The sequence below is a fragment of the Ictalurus punctatus genome, chromosome 27 (assembly GCF_001660625.3).
Source record: "Ictalurus punctatus breed USDA103 chromosome 27, Coco_2.0, whole genome shotgun sequence".
NCBI classification, from domain to species: Eukaryota; Metazoa; Chordata; class Actinopteri; order Siluriformes; family Ictaluridae; genus Ictalurus; species Ictalurus punctatus.
The window spans coordinates 2,758,988-2,778,528 of record NC_030442.2 but is presented as its reverse complement, the minus strand read 5'-3'; the positions used below and the strand labels follow the sequence as shown (position 1 = coordinate 2,778,528).

The 19,541-nt window shown below is 39.4% G+C and overlaps 1 protein-coding gene across 6 annotated transcripts in view; it reads right to left on the bottom strand.

Annotated features, from left to right (window-relative positions):
* Positions 1–15,719: 15,719 nt before the first annotated feature.
* add3a (adducin 3 (gamma) a) overlaps positions 15,720–19,541 on the bottom strand; it is a 71,634-nt gene continuing 67,812 nt past the window's right edge. For 5 of the 6 annotated variants that reach the window (XM_017458908.3, XM_053676584.1, XM_053676582.1 and 2 more), the window contains 4 exons: positions 19,390–19,473; positions 18,303–18,426; positions 16,714–16,809; positions 15,720–16,198 (listed from right to left, as the gene is read on the bottom strand). In XM_017458908.3, the coding sequence (XP_017314397.1) occupies positions 15,978–16,198; positions 16,714–16,809; positions 18,303–18,426; positions 19,390–19,473 (525 nt within the window). In that variant the 3' untranslated portion in view covers positions 15,720–15,977. The remainder of the gene's footprint in view (positions 16,199–16,713; positions 16,810–18,302; positions 18,427–19,389; positions 19,474–19,541) is intronic. The other variant, XM_017458914.3, reaches the window with a different exon arrangement.

Below are 19,541 nucleotides of genomic sequence, written 5' to 3'. Positions count from 1 at the left end.
TACAGGAAGAGGCTCTGCGCTCTTACTTCCCCCTAGGAGACGGTTCGTTTGGACTCAACTATATATCTAGATTGCATCCGTGTACGTTTAAACACAGAGGATTCGTTTGAACTGGCTTTGTAGAATTCTACACTCGACTGGGTCTGGAACTGCCTCGGTTGAGTCTAACTGCGGTCGTGATTTGTGGTACAGCCATTATAAAGAGATTCAGCACATCCAACCTCTGAGTCATGATATTGCTTTACAATCTGTTAGAAAGAGAGAGAGAGAGAAGCTGAAACCTCATCGTATAATCAACACATTTCTACTCCTTGTAATTAGCAGACGGACAGATAAACAGAAAAGAGATGTGTTATCCTACACCACGGCTCAGAAATAACGGGCTATGTATAGTTTTGGTAATAAAAAACAAAAAAACATTAGCAATAAATAAAAACAACGAGCTAGAGTTGTAGGGTAAATCTAAATATTTAGAAATAAAACCTGACAGATTATTAATCACCGCCGTCTGAAACGTGTGTGCCGGCTAACAAGGGTGACATCATTATCGACGACCTTTAGCCTGCCCCAGATCATCTCGGTGACATTTTTAAGCACCCCACTTAGCACTACCGTCTCCACCACACCCTAAACACAGAGATATACGACTCCCCGCCTCCATACACACACGCACACCCACTTCAGAGCCATGGTGTTGTCGTAATTCTACATTATCACACATATTTCGAGCACGTTCCTACACACATCACACGCACTGAGGAAAATACCAGCAGTCCCGCCGCGCCCTAATCTTTAATCGATGTCCCTCGAATGTCCCCTTCCCCCTTTACCACCCCCACTTCTACCACCTCCCCTTCACCCCTTCTTTCCTCGGGGGTCAGGGTTTTGTAGTTCCCACAATACAAGGCTAATAGGAGTGAAGGGAGGGACAAAGGTGTAGCATGAAGTGCAGAAGGGGACGTTTAAACGTGGTCCGCTCTTGAAACCAGGGTCCCATCCGTAATTCGAAGTTCCCTCCTACTGCGAACATCTGCAGCGCGTCGTGGCTTTCCCTCATTCACAGAGCGTCACCAAGCGCATTGTTCAAGATGTCTTTAGTACAAGGTCAGGGATTGCAGACTTTGTAGGACAGATGGTGGACCATAACGGACGCAAAACAGCGCTGAATTGAAATTCAATTTGTACGACTGGATACCTATATATATATATATATATATATATAACCGATATACACTGATCGTTCGAAATTCCATAGGCTTACGTGTAAAGTAGAGCTATCTCCAGAATGTGTAGCTAAAAAAGCAAATGTGTAGGGTAGTTATAAGATCATATACAACATCACGATACACCTTACGGATCAGGATATTTCGGTTTGCCAATAGAGCGGAACAAATTTTCACAATTTCATAAAAATTTGAAGGTTCGGACCAAAATTCCATCATTAAAATGAGACGCTATGCTTTCAGTGTATTTGTTATTTACAAAAAAAAAGAAAAGAAGTTATATTATACATAATCATATTGCCCAGCCCTATAACATACAACTGTATATTTAAAGTTCACTGGATAGCTACTTTTTATCACTTATTAACTCAATCTTAATAATAACATTTTATTATTAGCGCTTAGAGGTACTGTGGGAGGAGAAACCTTTCACATGTAGTGTGGATAAAATATGGATACAATTTTCTCGCTACTACATCCTGGACTAACTGGAACGTCTCGATAAACCTACTGGAGAATTCAGACAGCAAGGTATTACAATAGTCGAACCCACATATGACAAAAGTAGGAGCTCGTTATTCCGCATCGCACATAATGCAACTGAAAGGTCATCCAGAGTTACTACATAATCAGCGTAACAGAGGGCTCGTCACAATCGGAAAACTTTTTCCCAGCCTGTGGCCATGACGACAAGTTTATGCGTCTTGTCAGAATTAAATACAAGGAAGTTACTCAACATCATTGTATACTTACAGTATATAATATATATTTAACCTAAAAAAAACTAAAACTATACACTTCAAATATATGAACATATGTTTACAGCTAAGTTCTGAATATTTCTGACTTTATATTTATAATTTAACATGAAATGCAGTCCTCTGTTTTGCCCTTTATATCACAATTATACTGTACATTTTAAATTTGTAAAACTACAAACTAGTATGACATAGTAATATTTAATTATAGTTATACTTATGTCTCTGTAATTGTACCTACAACATATACGCATTTATACTTGATATTGAGCATTTCTACTTATAACGTCTTGTAACAAATGTATTATATATATAACTATATAAAGTAAGTATACTGTATATACAAAACTACATGCTTACATTTAGAGCCAATGTATAGTTAAATTGTTGTTCATACTTATAACTATATACATGTAAAATATATATGAATATTTCCTTAAGTACAAGAAGTTGCTAGCATCATTATGTACATCATTTATGTTTAACCTAAAAAACTTAAACTAGACACTGAAAATTTTGTAAATGTATGTTTAGAGCTAAATTCTATATATATATATATGACTTATATATAAAATTCGGTCGTCTGTTTTGTCCTTTATAACACAATTCTACTGTACCTTTTACACGTATAGAACGACACACGCTAGCAGTACGAGTTAATATTTAAAGATGTTTATTATAAAAAATCAGTCTTTGTAAGTGTCGATTTATAATTGTACCTCTAACATATAAGCATATGTACTATATACAGTAAGTTTATATACAAAACTACAGTATATACTTTTTAGCATTTAGAACTAACACGTTATGACATACATTTTACAGTTAAATTTATAGTTAAACTGATCCATTTTCATACTTATAACTGTATACTGAAAAGTACCAAGTTCAAATCGTATACTATTTAGCACCAACTTACAACTTTAAATACATAAGACAATATGCTAATAACTTTAGACATACTACTACACTGTATTGTTCAAGTTTAGGACAACGTGAACATATTATAAATATTAATGAAACAAAATGTATATCTTTCTAACCATATGTTCTAATTAGGAGCATTTACAGTAGTAGTTCGAAATTTATACAAAATATAACCTTCCTTCCATTAATCAGAAAGCTAAGTTTAAATGTATCATTTAATGCACTGATTTAGTAATTATACACATCATGAGTCTATGTTTTTTTATTATGTGAAAAAAAAGTTACCGTTTTTTATTATAGAATTTTATATATATATATATATCCTATGAGACTAGCTTTATATTAAAATATCAATAATTCACCAAATAATAATGCATGTTTGAGTAAAGGTAATAATATCCATTCATGTATAATTCACAATCCTAAAATAGCAACTAGAGTGTGTGATCAATCGTGAGACACGCAGGGATCATGTCCGGAAGAATGGGGGTGGAGGAGAGAGAGAGAGAGCGTGAGATAGAGAGAGTGTGTGTGTGTGTGTGTGTGTGTGTGTGTGTGTGTGGACAGTCTTTGCTGTAGGAGGACTTTTCATTTTCTCTAAGCATTGTGGAGTTAGAGGGCTCGATTCTAGAGACGTTAGTTTGTGTGTGTGTGTGTGTGTGTGTGTGTGGGGGGGGTGATGCCTAGACAAAAGCGCAGATGGCCTTCAGTGGGTGAGTGTGGGGCGAAGAGCAACAGAGAGAAAGAGAGGAACTCCAAATTTTATACACACACACACGCACACATTCACACACACCGAGTATATTAGTGCCAGTGAAGACCTGAAAAGTGTGATAGCGAAATATGAACATCTCATAGTGTGTGTGTGTGTGTGTGTGTGTGTGTGTGTGTGTGCGGACAGAGTGTTCTTGGCTCGCTCTGTCTCTGCGGGTTAGTCTGGTATGCCATGTGGCATTAACACCCAGTTCCCACTGCTCTGATCTGGTAACACACACACACACACACGCACACACACACACACACACACACACTGATACCCTGGCGTCTGATCGTGGGAGCGAACATTCGCACATGTAGAATCAGGTTACTGACCAGTGGCCTTGTTTTCTCCACACAATGGAATTCAGTGTGACCTCCTGGCCTATATATTATACACATACACACACACACACACACACACACACACACACACACACACACACAATAGGAGTGCTTCATAGGATGGACTGTGACACTGTGTCGGCTAGGACTGGCCAGGCAATCTGTGTATAGCGTGTGTGTGTGTGTGTGTGTGTGTTGGCTCAGGTATCTCAACAGTGTCTCATTCAGTGTAGTGTTACAGTAAGGTGTGTGTGTGAGAGGCTCATGCTGTATTTATGTAAAAGTACAAGATGAACCTGGACTCATCTCAATCCTAATCTCTCTCTCTCTCTCACACACACACACACACACACACACACACACACAGCTGTATTGTCCACTTGCAATCATAGTCTCTCTTTCCTCTTGGTGGCAGAAGGTCACGTCACACTCCATGCCTCCTCTCTTCACCCCTCCACCCCCGACTCCGCCTCGGGAAAGTGCCCGTGTCCTTCTCACCGTCTTACTCCCTTTTTAACATCGGGTTAGGAGTGAGGGAAAGAGGAGGGAGGGAAAGAGAATGAGAAAGAGGGTGAGATGTTTTTCTGAACGGTATAGTTATGTGAAATTTTGGGTCCTGGGTTTTAATGGGCTGATTCTACCAAAAAAATAAAAAATAAATAAATAACAAAATAAATAAATGTCAAAATAATAATTACAACATTCCTTTTTGTCTTATTTGTTATATTCATTAATTTCGTCCTTTATATATAAATATTTCTGTACTTATTTACTAATTTGTGAAACTATTGATTTTCCATCGTTTCAATTGTAGTTGGACATCATTTATATGAATTATAATAAAGCAATTTTAATAACGGATCTGCTTTCTGTGTTCATTCATTCATTCGTTTATCCGTTTCATTTCTACACAGTACACACACACATTCTTAAACAGCAGCGCGGTACAAAATATGCAACAATAAAACTCCATCGATATATTTGTCAAGAAATACGGAAATAAATGAAATGCATGCATTCATAAATAAACACAAACCGCGAGACAATATGCGTAATTGATGGATACGTTTAGTATTATTTTATGTCTAAAACGTACATACCTAGTAAGGTTTTTGAGAATTGTTTTTAAAAAAATTAATTAATTAATAAATAAATAAAGAAATAAAAATAAAAAATGTATAAATTATAAATAGGTAAATTTCATTACTACATTATTTTTTTTTAGTAGAAGAAACATTTCCATACTTCATAACATTATACTTTTATAGAACAGTATAAATGACAATTTCGTATAAATAAATAAATACATAAATAAATAAATAAAAATAAAGTTTCGTAAAAGCCGAATCCTCTTTAGAAGCGGTGGAATATATATATTACTGAATGATCTGGAAATGTTCTTTGTTTGCTGGGAACATGATACGCACTTACAGCAGTACATAAGCTAATAAGCGTGTGCACACACACACACACTTTTGAGTGCCTGCATTGTTAGCCATGTTAGCTAACACTCACTCAATGCAGCCTACACACTGACCTTTCATATACTGTATTCACACACACACACAAAGAGCCTGTATAGAATACTTGCGCAGACACACACCAAGCCTATAGTATACTCATGCACGCACACACACACGAACACAGGAACAAACAAAGCTCATACAGTCTCATATATGTCAAATTCACATCTGAATAATTTATACGATACCTCAAATAACAGTTGGAAGAAGCGCGAACGTGGCTGTAAGAACGTCGCTCCGATGTGCGTCAAACGAGAAATTCTTCAGATTTTAGCACAAACATTCCGTTCAACCATGCTAACAATGAATACAAGCTAACTACGGTCCAGCTAGCATGATCATACTGTATCTCTATGACATGAACTAGCTCCTATAGAATCCGCAACCTTTCCGTTTTGCCGCTGTAAAAGTCTACACAACGTCGTCCAACCGTGTGCGGCAGAAAGTCCGAACGCTGACCCACGTAGCATGAAGTTTAGCCGCACAAAATAAAACAAACCCAAAAAACACTCAATCAAGTCATGTTATACAATTGAAAACAAGCTAATAAACATGGTTCAGTTAGCATGTCTATGTTTGTGTTATGCTAATAAGCTTTCACTCAGGTTTAGCCACACGGGTTTTTTAGGTAAAGTATACCTGTGTGTAGTGATGGCTTGTGTGTGTGTGTGTGGGTGTTAGTGATGAAAATTAGCATTTCTTTTCCACACACACCTCTTTAAAGTTGCTATTTCCCCCCCACTGAATCTTCAACCATGTTAATACAGTTAGCATTACAACATTCGAGCATTCCTAGTTGCGTGTAGTTTGTCTCTTTTTAGTTTGGAGTTTATCTGTCCGCCATTTTTTTTTTTGTGCTAATGTGCTAATCAGTGTGAAAACTGGTTAATTGTATACATCTGTAAATGTCCAAGCATGCTAACAAGTGTTGTCAAGTGAGCACATTGCTAATCATGTCTCGTTCTATCACGGCATTCAAACTAGCAGGCGACTTATTGTTCGTGTCGCTTGTAGTTTGTCTTGGATTTTTTTTTTTGTGTTAGTCCTGATGAGAAACGATTGTAGCTGTATATAGTTTCTAAAACGAACGAGGTTGTTTCTGTTTCGTTCTATTTTGTTGCTAACATTACTAGCTAGGTATACTCACCAGAGGATCTCAAAGAACTCTGCTAACTCTTTCCAAGCTTTATTTTTCTTTGTAATGTCTCTAGAGCGGTCATAAGTAGAAAGGGAAGTTTAAATAAATAAATAAATGGGAAATGGGAAGTAATTACAGGTAGGAACTAAAGTTGTTGTGAGTGGGGGGGGGGTGGGGCTGAAGAAACATCAGCCGTAGGATTCGTCGAAGAGACATCCGAGACAATCATTTGGATTTGTCGCTTCACGGCTTCATACCCACAGTCCCCTCCAAAAGTATTGGAACAGCAAGGCCAGTTCTATTGTCTCCATTGAAGACATCTTGGTTTGAGATCAGCAGACACCCAGTGTATCTCTCTGATAGATTGTCCCAGCTTCAAAATGGCTGGCTTTACTCCCATAGACAGCTCTCTGCTCTTCATGTCGGTTTATCCTTTTTGAACAACAAATGCAGTGTTCACAGGCAAAACCTAGGGCTCATCCAAGAGTAGACATTCCGAGCTATTTATTGTTTAAACAGTCAGTTTAACAGGGCACACCTGGGCAACAAGAAACACCCGTCAGTCACGTGTTCCATATATACGTGATCAGTTCAAGTAATGGGTGGGTTCAAACAAAAGGTGCCATATTCTAAGCTGAAATTCTGATCCGTCATCTCGTATGCGTCTTTTGATCTTCAACGTATAGGGAAAAGTATAGAATTTGTCTTGCTGTTCCGATACTTTCGGACGGGACTGTAATTTGCATAGAACTGAGGAAAATCTCCATTCAAATGCCGATTGTCGCTGAAATCGCAGCTCCGTGTCACACACGTGCATAGAAAGCGAATAATGGCCTGTTGCTTTGTCGCTCGCTAGTGTCAACACAGGGATTGTTAGTGATGTAAGGGTTTATATATTTTTGGCCAAAGTGTCACTCAGAGTCGTGTGAATCAGAGCGCGAATGTGTCGACTCCATTAAAGTTATTGTCTCACACTCTGTACCGCCTCCTATTTTTCCTTCAACGTGACCCCATGACCCCATTCTCGAACCGAGACAGTGGTGTGTCGTGGATTTTTTTTTTTTTTTTTTTTTAGCGAACGAGTCGACTCTTTGATCCGACTCACGTAGTTGAATGCATTTTTCCCTTGTGGCGAGACGCTTGCTGTGCAATTTGATAAATGTTTCCATGGAAACTCAAAATATTTAGGAAAAAAGGCAAGGAAAGTCGTTTGGGATCCGAAAGATTCGACTCTTACTGGTGAGCCGAGTCAAATTATTTGACTCGCTGAAAAGAGTCGGGATTCCCATCACTAGCTGCCTCCCGTATGTTGTTCCCATCCCCCTTCGTACGCACTTATGTGTGTGTGTGTGAGAGAGAATTGTCCCTTTCACTATTGTGCTATGTTGTATTGTCATCTATAGGGTCACAGTGGAATACAGGTGCCATTATTCGCTGGATCACAGACACCATCTGCTTCATTATTGATAGTGAAGGAGCTGCGCTCGGCCTTTAGGACACTCGAGACGCAGGTGCGCAAGGATCTAAAAATGGTACTACACCTTATCACCCTGCACCACTTTTTTGGCACCTTTCTAACACACTCTTACTGATGACGAAATTCATCAAGAAGCCATTTGCTGAAACAAACATTAACCCAATCCAATCTAATCTAATCATCTTTCAAGATATAATTCATAATGACGTTAAATATTATAACGTTTCAGTTTCTCAGTGGAAAACGACCTAGAACTAAGGCAAGTGAGTTCTCTCATCACGTGTTTGGTCCTAAGTTTGACAGATAACATCTCTTGGTTCTGTCTTCATTCCCGTCCCGTCTGTATAAAAGCCACAGGCATTGGTATGCGCTACTAGCTTACTTTCAGTGTTACCATTTCATTGTTTATCTCTGTACAGTTTCTTTCAATCAGCTGTTTGGGGAACACTGTGTTTCACGATGATATCATCATCATCTCGACCTTATCACCATGCACCGGAGAGCAATTCGAAAACAATTGCAAGATGAGACACCAGTTAGCCATTTCCTCTCCATTTATAGCCATGAGATCCATCCCACAGTGAATTTTCTGCAAAGTCAGATGCCATCGTGGATGTCGAGGTGGTTGGGGGTCAAGGTTTATGGGTCACGGTGACCTGCACAGTGGACGCACTGCCTGTTCTAACAAAAAGACAAGGCGAGAACGGAGAGGACCGGTTTTATGATAACACTCCTATGGTCTCCTAATTCTTGCGGCCATTAAAGGTAAAGATCAGAGCTCCTGATTACAGTGAACATAATCAGAAAGTAGGCGACTCACGTGTCGCTTGGACCGCAGACAGTTCTCAGAATAAAACCAAAACTATCTGCAAAAGACAGATGGAAACAAGATCAAAGTTGTTCGCTTAGCTTTTCATACACATCGCCAGGCTTTTATCTCACAACTCGCTTCACTTCACCTCTTTTCAATACGTAGAATAGATGACGAGAGAAACTTCAACCGAACAAAAACCTCGACAGAATGTTGCCGATCTTCTTTGAAGTTAAAATAAAAGATGACGACACTGATATGAGCTGCAGCTTAACGTGAGTAAACCTGGAGTGAACTGGAAAAAAATATTTGCCCAATCAGATTTGTTTCTAGAGCGACGACGCTGGTAAGGATTGATGCCATCTTGAGCAACCAGTGTGATTTCATTCCTCGGTTCCAGTTTGGTAACATTCCACCTGCAAGTCTCTGCCTCCTAAAACTTAACTGCGTATTTGTAACGTCATTTATTAATTTGCGTTGCGTAGATTAACGATGTTACTAGAAGCAGGACTGGTGAAACACCAGCACTCAGAGCACTAATACAGTCTGTCTGTAATAGAGCACTAATACAGACAGAAGCCTGTGGTGGACAGTTTTAAGGAAATACTAAACATCACACATGGAAAACACCCAAAACAAACAAACAAAAAAACCCACAAGCTCATATCTCTCCAAGCTCAAACAAACATGGATCCTTCACTCATCAGGTCATGGCTTGAGGGGGTGTTGAATGTCAACACTTATTGTTGGGCAGGGACGGGGAAAAAAAAACAACGTTCTAGTGTAAATGGAGTGATCTTACATTCATGAGTACTACTAAATATTTTGATAAACATGTTATTGTTTCCACGCGTCAATGGAAATACAATGGAATCCATTTATTTCCTCAAAGCTACAGCTAGTTCATTCGTAGCAATTAGCGTTTCCGCAATGTACCGCATGTAGAGATGGGTTTAATATTTCATGTTCTAGTTTGATTGTTGGTGTAAGTGATTATTTTCCAGACACTTTTGTCTTGCAGTCGTGGTCCAATCGTTTTAAACTAACGTATGGTTAGGATCGACGTACGCCTCTATATCAACATTCCATCTTGAACGTGCAGTTTGCAAACTTTGGACCTGTAACAAGCCCACGTCGTGTATTGTACCTGGATAGTTTCTTCAGTTCAGGGTTGTTTTCATTTTAACTTAACTTTCGCAACTAATTACTCATACTAAATAGTTTTAGAACTTCAAAAAATACTCAATTAAACAAAGGCAGCCTGAGTAAACACGCAAAAAAAGTTATCCAACTCCTATGTGAAAAACGAATCGCACCTTAAATTTCAAATCTGCTTGGGCCGCCTTTAGCAGCAATAACTTCAACCAGATGATTCTGAAAACTTGAGATCAATCTTTCACTTACTTTCAGGACTAGGATTTACTCCTATGCTTTGGATCATTGTTGTGCTGCATAATCCAGTCGCGAGTGAGTTTCAGCTTACGAGCTGAAGACCGGATATTCTCCTTTAGGATTTTCGGGTAGAAAGCAGAATTCACTCCATTACTGCAAGTTGACCAGGGCCTGAAGCAGCAAAGCATTCCCACGACATCACACTTCCTCCACCATGCTTGAACACAAGTATGGTGTTCTTTTTGTGGAATTTGGTGTTTGGTTTACGCCAGATGTAACGGGACCCCTGTCTTCCAAACAAACCACAGAACATTCTCCCAAAAGGTTTAGGAGGGGTGTTCTGGCAAAATGCAGACAAGCCTTAATGTTCTTCTGGTTTAGCAGTGCCATTTTTGCCCAGTGTCTTTCTGATAGTGGAGTCATAACGAGTTCCGAGTGACCTTTATTGTTCCAAGCGAGGCCTGTAGGTTCTTTAATGTTATACTTGGCTATTTTGTGACTTCCGGGATGAGTCGTCGCTGAGCTCTTGGAGGAATTTTTTAAGGTCGGCCACTTTTGGGAAGGTTCACTACTGTGCTGGGTTTTTCCATTCGGAGATAATAGGTCTCAAATAACCGTCCCAGAAATAGCTTTATAACCCTTCCCCGACTGATTTATTTCAATCACCTTCTTCCTCATGATTTCTGGAATTTCTTTCAATTGTGGCAGTGTGTGTTATTGTGTAACCAACTACGTGCTGTTGTGATTGAACAGGGTTTGCAGTAATCAGGCCCGGTTGCGTCTAGTCCAGCTGAACCCCATCATCAATGCAGTTTCATCGATCTGGTGAATTAGTAACTATAGGGGCAAATACATTTTCACACAGAGCTAGCATTGGGTAACTTTTTTGCTTCCGTAAATGATTATCATTTAAAAACTGTATTGTGTTTACACTCGGGTTGCTTTTGTTTTTATCTTCGATTCTGTTTTAAGTTATGAAACAATTCAGTATGAGATGCACACAAAAATAGAACTCCGATGCAAATACTTTTTCACAGCACTGTATATCACGTTGATGAATAAAACACCAATGAATATTCACCACGTTTGAATATTTTGAGGAAGTCCTGAGCAGTGTGGAAAAACCCGGTGCTTTACGCAGGCCTATCAGTGATTATCTTTATGATCATAACATGATGGGTCGGTCACGTGATGCCTCCATCAACACTTCAGAACGTGCCCTTCAGTCCTGCCACATTATCTAAAGCTTCTCCGCTGGAACCAGAAATGCAAAGCAGGCACAAAGTCCCCTTGGGTGACGACGCCTCGGCTCGACGTAACAGTCCGGCGTTCGTGCAAATGCGCATTCAAATTCGGTGTTTATTCTTGGGCCTCTCTGCGGCATTCAAATATTTTGACGAGCACAAAGAAGGCATTCAGGAGCAAATCAGAAAGCGAAAGAAAACATTTGCACTCGATCCGAAAAGCCACAACGCAATCAGATTACCTGTAATATGGCCTGGTGGAAGCGTGTGGTCATGTACGGCATGATAACCGTAAAACTCAACACGGTTACAGCATCGCATTCTCAAAATGGACGACGTTAAACACCATAAAACGCTGCCGCAATAGCGAAATTATTTGATTTAATGAAAAAACAAACACACACAAAACAACCTAGAATATTCCACCGTACAAAGATTTCATCAAAGGAGTATTGGGAGTATATACACACCACTATTTTTTCCTCAACACCCATAAATAATTTACAATAATGTTCAGTAAAGTTTAAACATTTCCGCATTCTTGTTGAATTTTTCCACTTTGTCCGTAATTGACAGTTTGGAAGATGGACGGGGTTTAGGGGTTTCACGGCAGAAAAGAATCCCTATAAAATTCTCAGATTTTCGTGTTTGGAATTCCCACAAATTTCACTCCCATGCACTTTGAATTTGTACTCATTTAACTCCTACTCTTTTAAAATTCACGTTTTGTTTTTCATTAGAATTCATGCAAATATTCAGGCTGCTACAGTAACGCATAACCTTATCAACTTTTTTTCCCCCCATTAATCTGAGATGAAGGATTTTCTTAAACTGTATTGAAAGCTACTTATATTTATCCAACATATTTTTAACTTCACCCACAGTGTATTTTCCTTTCCTCGTCTTCCTACTCCTTAATATTTGTTTAAAGTACTTAAACTGAGAAACACAACCACTTTAAACCGTCATACCATCGAAGCTAACTGGAAATTAGCTGGGTATGGAAACGGAACATTCCTAAATGAGACACTTTTAAAAGATTTCCATGTTAAATTCGGAGTCATGGAATTGAAATTTGGCAAATATTTTATAGGGTAAAAAGTAGTAACAAGGTGATAAAGGCCCATAGTTGAAGCTGGAAAAAAAAGCGCAAAGTTGAAAAGGAAAAGACTGAATATAGTAGTTGAACTTATGTAATATCTCGCTGAGATTTTTATAAAACATTTATGACATTCTTCAGACTATTTCTACAAAAAATTTTTGCTAGCTTAAAGCTGAAAAAAAGCTTCTTTAAGCAGAAATATGTAAATAAATACAATATAAATGGCTTGAAATAAGCAAAAAGACCTGCAACTAGAGTAAACTATAAACAAAATAAATAAACAACATGTCTACAGTTAGACCGAATAATTATTTATTTTACAAAAACATCAGGAATATTTGATACATTTGGCTATATTTAAAATCTTTTAGTTGGTGCTTGCTTACACATGGGTAAGCATGAAACTCTTGAGCCGTAGTAAATAGTGAAAAGTTGAAACTCTGCCTTTGGTTGGAGGTTTTGGTAAACAGTTTAATGTGGCTTTACTTTACTCTTAAGAAACACACACGCATGCCCATGCATGACCTTTATCCATTGTGCCGTGCTACGGAAATCGAGCGGCACTGTTGAGTCAGCATAATAACGTCAAGTGGAGCTCGTACAAAATGCATTCACATGCACGAGTTAAATTCTTTGGTTAATGTAGCAATTTGAACAAGGGGGAAAGAGCACATCCTAAGTATTAAATTTGAAGTGTACGTTATAAAAGCTGGCCCTTATATTGATTACACGGTAAAACATATAACGATTAAAGAAAATTGAACGGAAAATTCCCCAAATAAATATATTCACGACGGATCGAAGCTGAAAGCATTATGACCAGTGCTGTTTTCTTAAAATAGCTTTTGTTTATTGTGAATTTACATCGATTAGCAATACAATCTAAAGCAAGTTCATTAGATTACAATTTATATACGTTGTAGTTTTTTTTTCTTTTCTTTTCACAGGTCACGAGGTTCGGCTCACACGCTTGCATGCCAAAGCTATAAAAACAAAAAACAAAACAAAAGCGACATAGAAAATAAGCATTAATTGTTTGTTTTGTTTTTTTTATTTAAAAAAAAAAAAAAAAAAGAAAGAAAAGAAGGTGCAAACGTTCTTCGTTCAGAGCAAGAAACAGAAACATTAGATTTGACGCTCGTAAAGTGGTTAATAAAACGTGTAAATCTCTGTAAACTAAAAAAAAAAACAAAAAAAAATAAAACATAATATAAAGGAAAATAAACTGCAAACAGAAGACAAAAGTCCAGCAATAAAACATGCATGAGCTTTTCTTTCCTATTTTCTCCCACCATATTTTTGCATCTCACCACTTGCAATTCACTCGGCAGCGCCTGAAAGCCATGTGCTATTTACACAGTTAAGAGATGACTCGATCTCCACATTCACTTCACATTGCTCGCTGGGATCGATCGCCTCGAGACGAAAGCCGCTCGGGGACGAGGGACGAAACGTGTAGCCTTAACGATTAACGAACGCAACTAATCCAGCTTTTCACCACTCGGCGTTAATGTCTGCAGTTCAAACAGAATTTATGGAAATGTCGGTAAAAAATTTGGACGTTAGAAATTTTTGTCTCTCAAATCTGCCCTAAAAGGTAGGCTTTTTGAATTTTGTTTGGGGGGAAAAAAAAGGACATAAAAAAAATTTAAATCATCCCATTCAAATGGGGGAATGGGGAGGGGGGGATATGTATTTAAAAAAAAAAAAAAAAAAAACCTGCCTGAAAACTCCATGACTTGCATTTGAGTCATTCGACTTGTTTGAAAATTCATCACCTAATCAGTTCGTTTTAACAAAGAAATGAAAAGAGAAAAGAAGGAATTGTACAGGTACCGACGGAAGCGAAAACACCAGTTCCTCGACTTATTACTTGAATGATAAATTTAAACCGATTTGTACGGACCAGTTTAAAAGTTTGGACGAGGGGCGGAGTCTGGGGGTCGGTGTGTATTTTGCGCGACTTCTTTTGGCTCAACCGAATTCCGACGCGTTTCCGAATTTCGCTCGCATCCGTTGGAATTTGAAAACTTGTACATTTTTTACTTTCTCGCTAGAATTCGGACGCGTTTTCAGGCTGCTGCGGGATTTACGTTACAGCGACGCAAACGCTTTTCTCGGATAGCAGGCATCTCTACGACCCTTTGTCAAACAAAAAATTATTATTTTCCAAATCTCAAAAGGGGGCCAGGCTGAGATTTTACTGTTCCCCCCTCGTTCATCTGGGACGCAGGATTACCTTAAACCCGCTCTCTCTCTATAATATATATATCAATTTTAAAAGAATTTTATATATAAATATATAAAATAAAACATTTTTTAAGCTTAATCCCCTTGTATTTTTTCCTGGTCTTCATACTCCTGCCTTCTCGCTAACGTCCTGCAAATCTCTCTGGAAAAAAAAAAAAATAAAATAAAAAAAAGACGCCTGTATGCACATAGCTGTTTATTTATATATATATATCTAAAATATATACTACGTTAAAAGTGCGGCACAAAAAATAAACCGTTACTTTAACCCTCACTCGTCCAGTTTACTTTTCTATATAATCCCGTGTGTGTTTTAGTCTTCCGAGTTATAGAGCGGAGAAACATCGAGCGGACACGATCGGCTGTAGGGAAAAGTGTAGAAATGAGTACAAAACATTTAAAAAAAAAAAAAAAAAAAAAATTAAGAGGGGGGGGGGGAAACTACACGAGTTAAAAGGGATAAAAGTGAATGAGGAGATAACGATGAGATACACTTCACTAAAACGTGATGGTGTGTGTGTGTGTGTGTGTGTGTGTGTGTGTGTATAAAACACAGGATTATCAGCAATCAACTACAGAAAGAAAAAATCCTAATTATTTTTTAAAAATGTGTGTCCTTGGAAGGGAGCAGGGAAAAAAAAATCTTAACAAAATCAAACCTCACGGCTAGACGATGGACAAAAAAAATAAATCGTTACCATGCGGTAACAAAGAATCGATCATAAATGTAGTATGTATGTTTGAATTGCTGTATAAGCTCGATTGTGTGTGTGTGTGTGTGTGTGTGTGTGTGTGTGTGTGTGTGTGTGTGTGTGTTTAGTTCGAGGAAGAACCAGTTTGCCAGGACTTCCATATAAAGTGTCGCCCCCGGAACGTTCCCTCCCCCAATCAGATGTGCCCAAGTTTGTTAAGAACAAAAATCCAAATAAAACCGATAATCTTTCAAACAAAGGGAAAAACGACGGGTAAACAGAAAAGAGGCTGGACAAACAGGTGGGTAGGTCGAGTCTCCGCCCCCTCTCGCTCAGCATTCAGGGCTCCACCTTCTCTTTCTTCTTGTTCTTCTTGAGGAACGACGGCGTTCGGAATTTCTTCTTCTTCTTGCCGGGTGATTTGGAGGGCGAGCTCTCGGGGGACAGCACCTCCTCGATCTTCTCGCTGGTGATCTCCACGCTCTCTACGCGCTTCATCAGCTCCTCCTCCTCGTCGTCGTGCGTGCCCTTGCCGTTCAGCAGAGCGTTCGTGTGGTTCTCTGAGGGGTGGGAAATTTAAAAAAAAAAAAAAAAAAAAAAAAAAACCACACACACAATAAAATTGTTCAACTGACGTTCATACAGGACGCTCAAGAAGTTATGCAGATCTGACCACACACACACAATGAAAAGGGGGGGGACGACAACAACATTTGAGGCTCCGTTAAATAATTTACTAGCGCGATCCCCCCCACACAACAGAGATTTTTTTACGACCAATTGTTTACGTCGTATGCAAACCAGCAACAAAATGCAGGAACATCACCGTAGCTTCAGTGTAAAGATGTGTAAACTTTACATTTTTACATATGGGGATTTTTAAAATGTAGTTTTAGGCCAAATTTTCAATTTAACACTAAATACTACCGTGTTAAACATTTAAAACATTAACATTTTACTACTTACTAAATTTACTATATACACACACGCACACAATTATTAAGCGTTTATCTTAGCTCTTTACATGACACACGAACACCACACACGGTTGAACGTTACACACGCTTGCCTCTACCTTCTTTAGCAGGTGTGTGTTGTGGGGACTGAGTTTGAGAGGCAGATGGGGAGAGCGTGGAAGCGTCGTCAGACGTTAGCTGATCCTGCTCCTCCTCTGCAGCCGTGAGTGGAGGAGGGATTAGTGTACACACACACACACACACACACACACACACACACAAAGTACATTACACACACTTAACAAGTAAGACAGGTTAGAAAGGCATGCTGTTTTCGAGGAATAAACATTCAAGCTTCATCTTTTAGAGATCAGTACGGTGGATCAAGGTGGAAAAATCTGGAACTGTTTCTTGCTAAAACGAATGTTAGCGTGCATGGCTAACTGCGCTAATATAATACGGACTGATGGCGTATTCAATCCAAATGCACACTATACAACTAATACTGCAGCAAGGATCGTCTGTTCTGCCAAGAGAACGGAAGCTATACGTGCAGAAAAGCTGCCATTTTAATACTGGACAGCAATTTAGGTACGACGTGCCAGATCCTTTCGTAAATAAGAAGCGTTTGTATTGTACAGTATTTTCAGGGGCTTGTATTTCGCTTGTCCTCGGGCTACAAACCGGATTCAGGGATCTGCTGCGCGTCACGGCATACAAACTCGGTTTCCGCTCACCGGCTGTTTCTCATGGCAGTTCTCTCTCAGACTTGCAGGGGGGTTCGTGCTACGCGACCGATCGCCGAGAAAAATCGAACGTGCTTGAAAATATTGGCGCCTCGGCGGTCGTTCTCAGACCGACGCCTCTGAAATCGTGCACCCGAGCTCCTCACTAGGCTTTACCGAGGAACAGAGCACCGATCCAGGAGCTCGACGGGGCCGAGGACGGATTAAACACTCGTGTTAAACGTTAAGGTCCATGCTACGTCGTTGGTTAGGAAGGACGTTGTTATTTCATTCACATTTAGGATGATTTTTTTGTTGTTTTTTTTTCAATCTCACAGTGATTCATGCAGCACACAGGATTAGAGTTATATAGACAGAATGTGCAAGGGGTATTTATTAAAGAAGTGTGTCAGCAAACTTAAAAAAAAAAAAAAAAAAAAAAAAAGACCTGTAGCGTTATAAATTAGTTTAAAAGGTTTTATTAGTCTCTAAGAAACATTCCATATTTTAGTAAAAAGGATGCTTTTGAAGGCGTACAAACGTTTGCACTAGTAAATACGTTCTGGAAAATTCCAATCAACTCGAGGATTTAAATGCAATTTTGCTCATTTTCTGTCTAAATGTCTCCATGTGATTGATTTCTCCATGCTTGTGTGTGGGGTCTATGGTCCCTGTGGTCCCGTCACACACATTAGTGACAGTAGACTTGATCTGAAAAGGTGTATATTTATTGATTGAGTGTCTAAGACAAGATTAGCTCGTGTGATTAACATCGACAGCTGAGTGTGTGTGTCTGTGTGAGAGTTGGTACAGTAGGTCTTGGAGCTTTTCGCAAATATTACACCGTTTCCAACAGAGAGATGTGTTGAGATGATGTAATCGAAACAGTTTGTGACCCAATCCACATACTGTACACAAGTGGCTCTAATTAAATAACTAGCTAGCTAAATAGAGATAAGAAATACAGAGTGTGTGTGGGTTACCATCGAGCCCCAGCTGTTGGTGCTCCACTTGATGTTTGTAGTCATCCAGATCTCTCTCGATGAGCTCGCTGAAGGGGTTGGGTGGCAATGGCTCGACCTCCTCCTCATCTCCACCTGTGTATGGCTGTATGCGTAAACGGAACGAAAGCAAAAACAGTCAGACAATACCCAAGTAGAAATACTTCATCCCACACACACACACCCACACACACAGATTGTGACAACACCCAGAAGAAACATCACGAGCAGTCCATCCATCATGCTCATATCCAACAAAAAAAAAAAACCTGCAGCACAAGAAAAAAAAAGAAAAAAAAAGATGAGGCTTAAAGTATAATCCACCAAGTAATGCGTGCACATGTTTCATTTTCACACCCTGGAAATCACCAGAACTTAAAGGAACAATAACTCAATAACAACAATAACTGTGCAAAACGTCAAGACACCCAACATGTCCTGGCTGACTGACGGCGACTGACAGATGATGTGTGAAATGAAGACGTCCAATAACAACCGACAAACCGTGAAGCCACTTTACCTTTGCCGAGAGCTGCTCCTTTAAAGCAAAACGCAAACATGAACTACGTTAAGCAAGGTTACATTTACACACCGCACGCTGACGTGTCTGAAAAGTTAGCGTTTTCACCCGGTGGTCATCAGGAGAACTGCAGGCATATCGTTCAATTCAATAAAGCAGCAACAGCTCGAGTGAATAAACAAAGCTTATGTTCCATGGGCAAAATTCCACTGGGGAACTGGAAAGGTTACCATGACGACTATATTTTTATTCAATCAAAGCTGCAATGTTATTCACTGATCATTTCCCCCCCCCCTTGTACAACTACACGTCTCTGAAGGTTGGAGTTTGGCGACACCTAGTGGACATAAAGAGAAGCTCAAAACCGCCTCTCCTAAACTCTGCACTAGTTAACACACGTCTTTTCTCGTGGGGGGTGGATCTTTTCCGATCCAGACCCCACTACGTGCAGAATATTTGCTTACTAATTAGCTCCTTGAGACCACAATATGGGGAAAAAGTGGACGAGGGCTGAGCGAAAACAGAACGTGAACGCAGTGAAGGACTCACCGGCGGTCTCTCCACGACGATGCCAGCCAGGAGCTGAGACTGCGGGCCGGCGGACATCATGTCGAAGCGGTTCTGCTCTCGGATCTGAAACAGGCCGAAGGGAAGAATGCAGACGTGACGCGAACTTAATTAACGGCAAACAGAGTGAATCT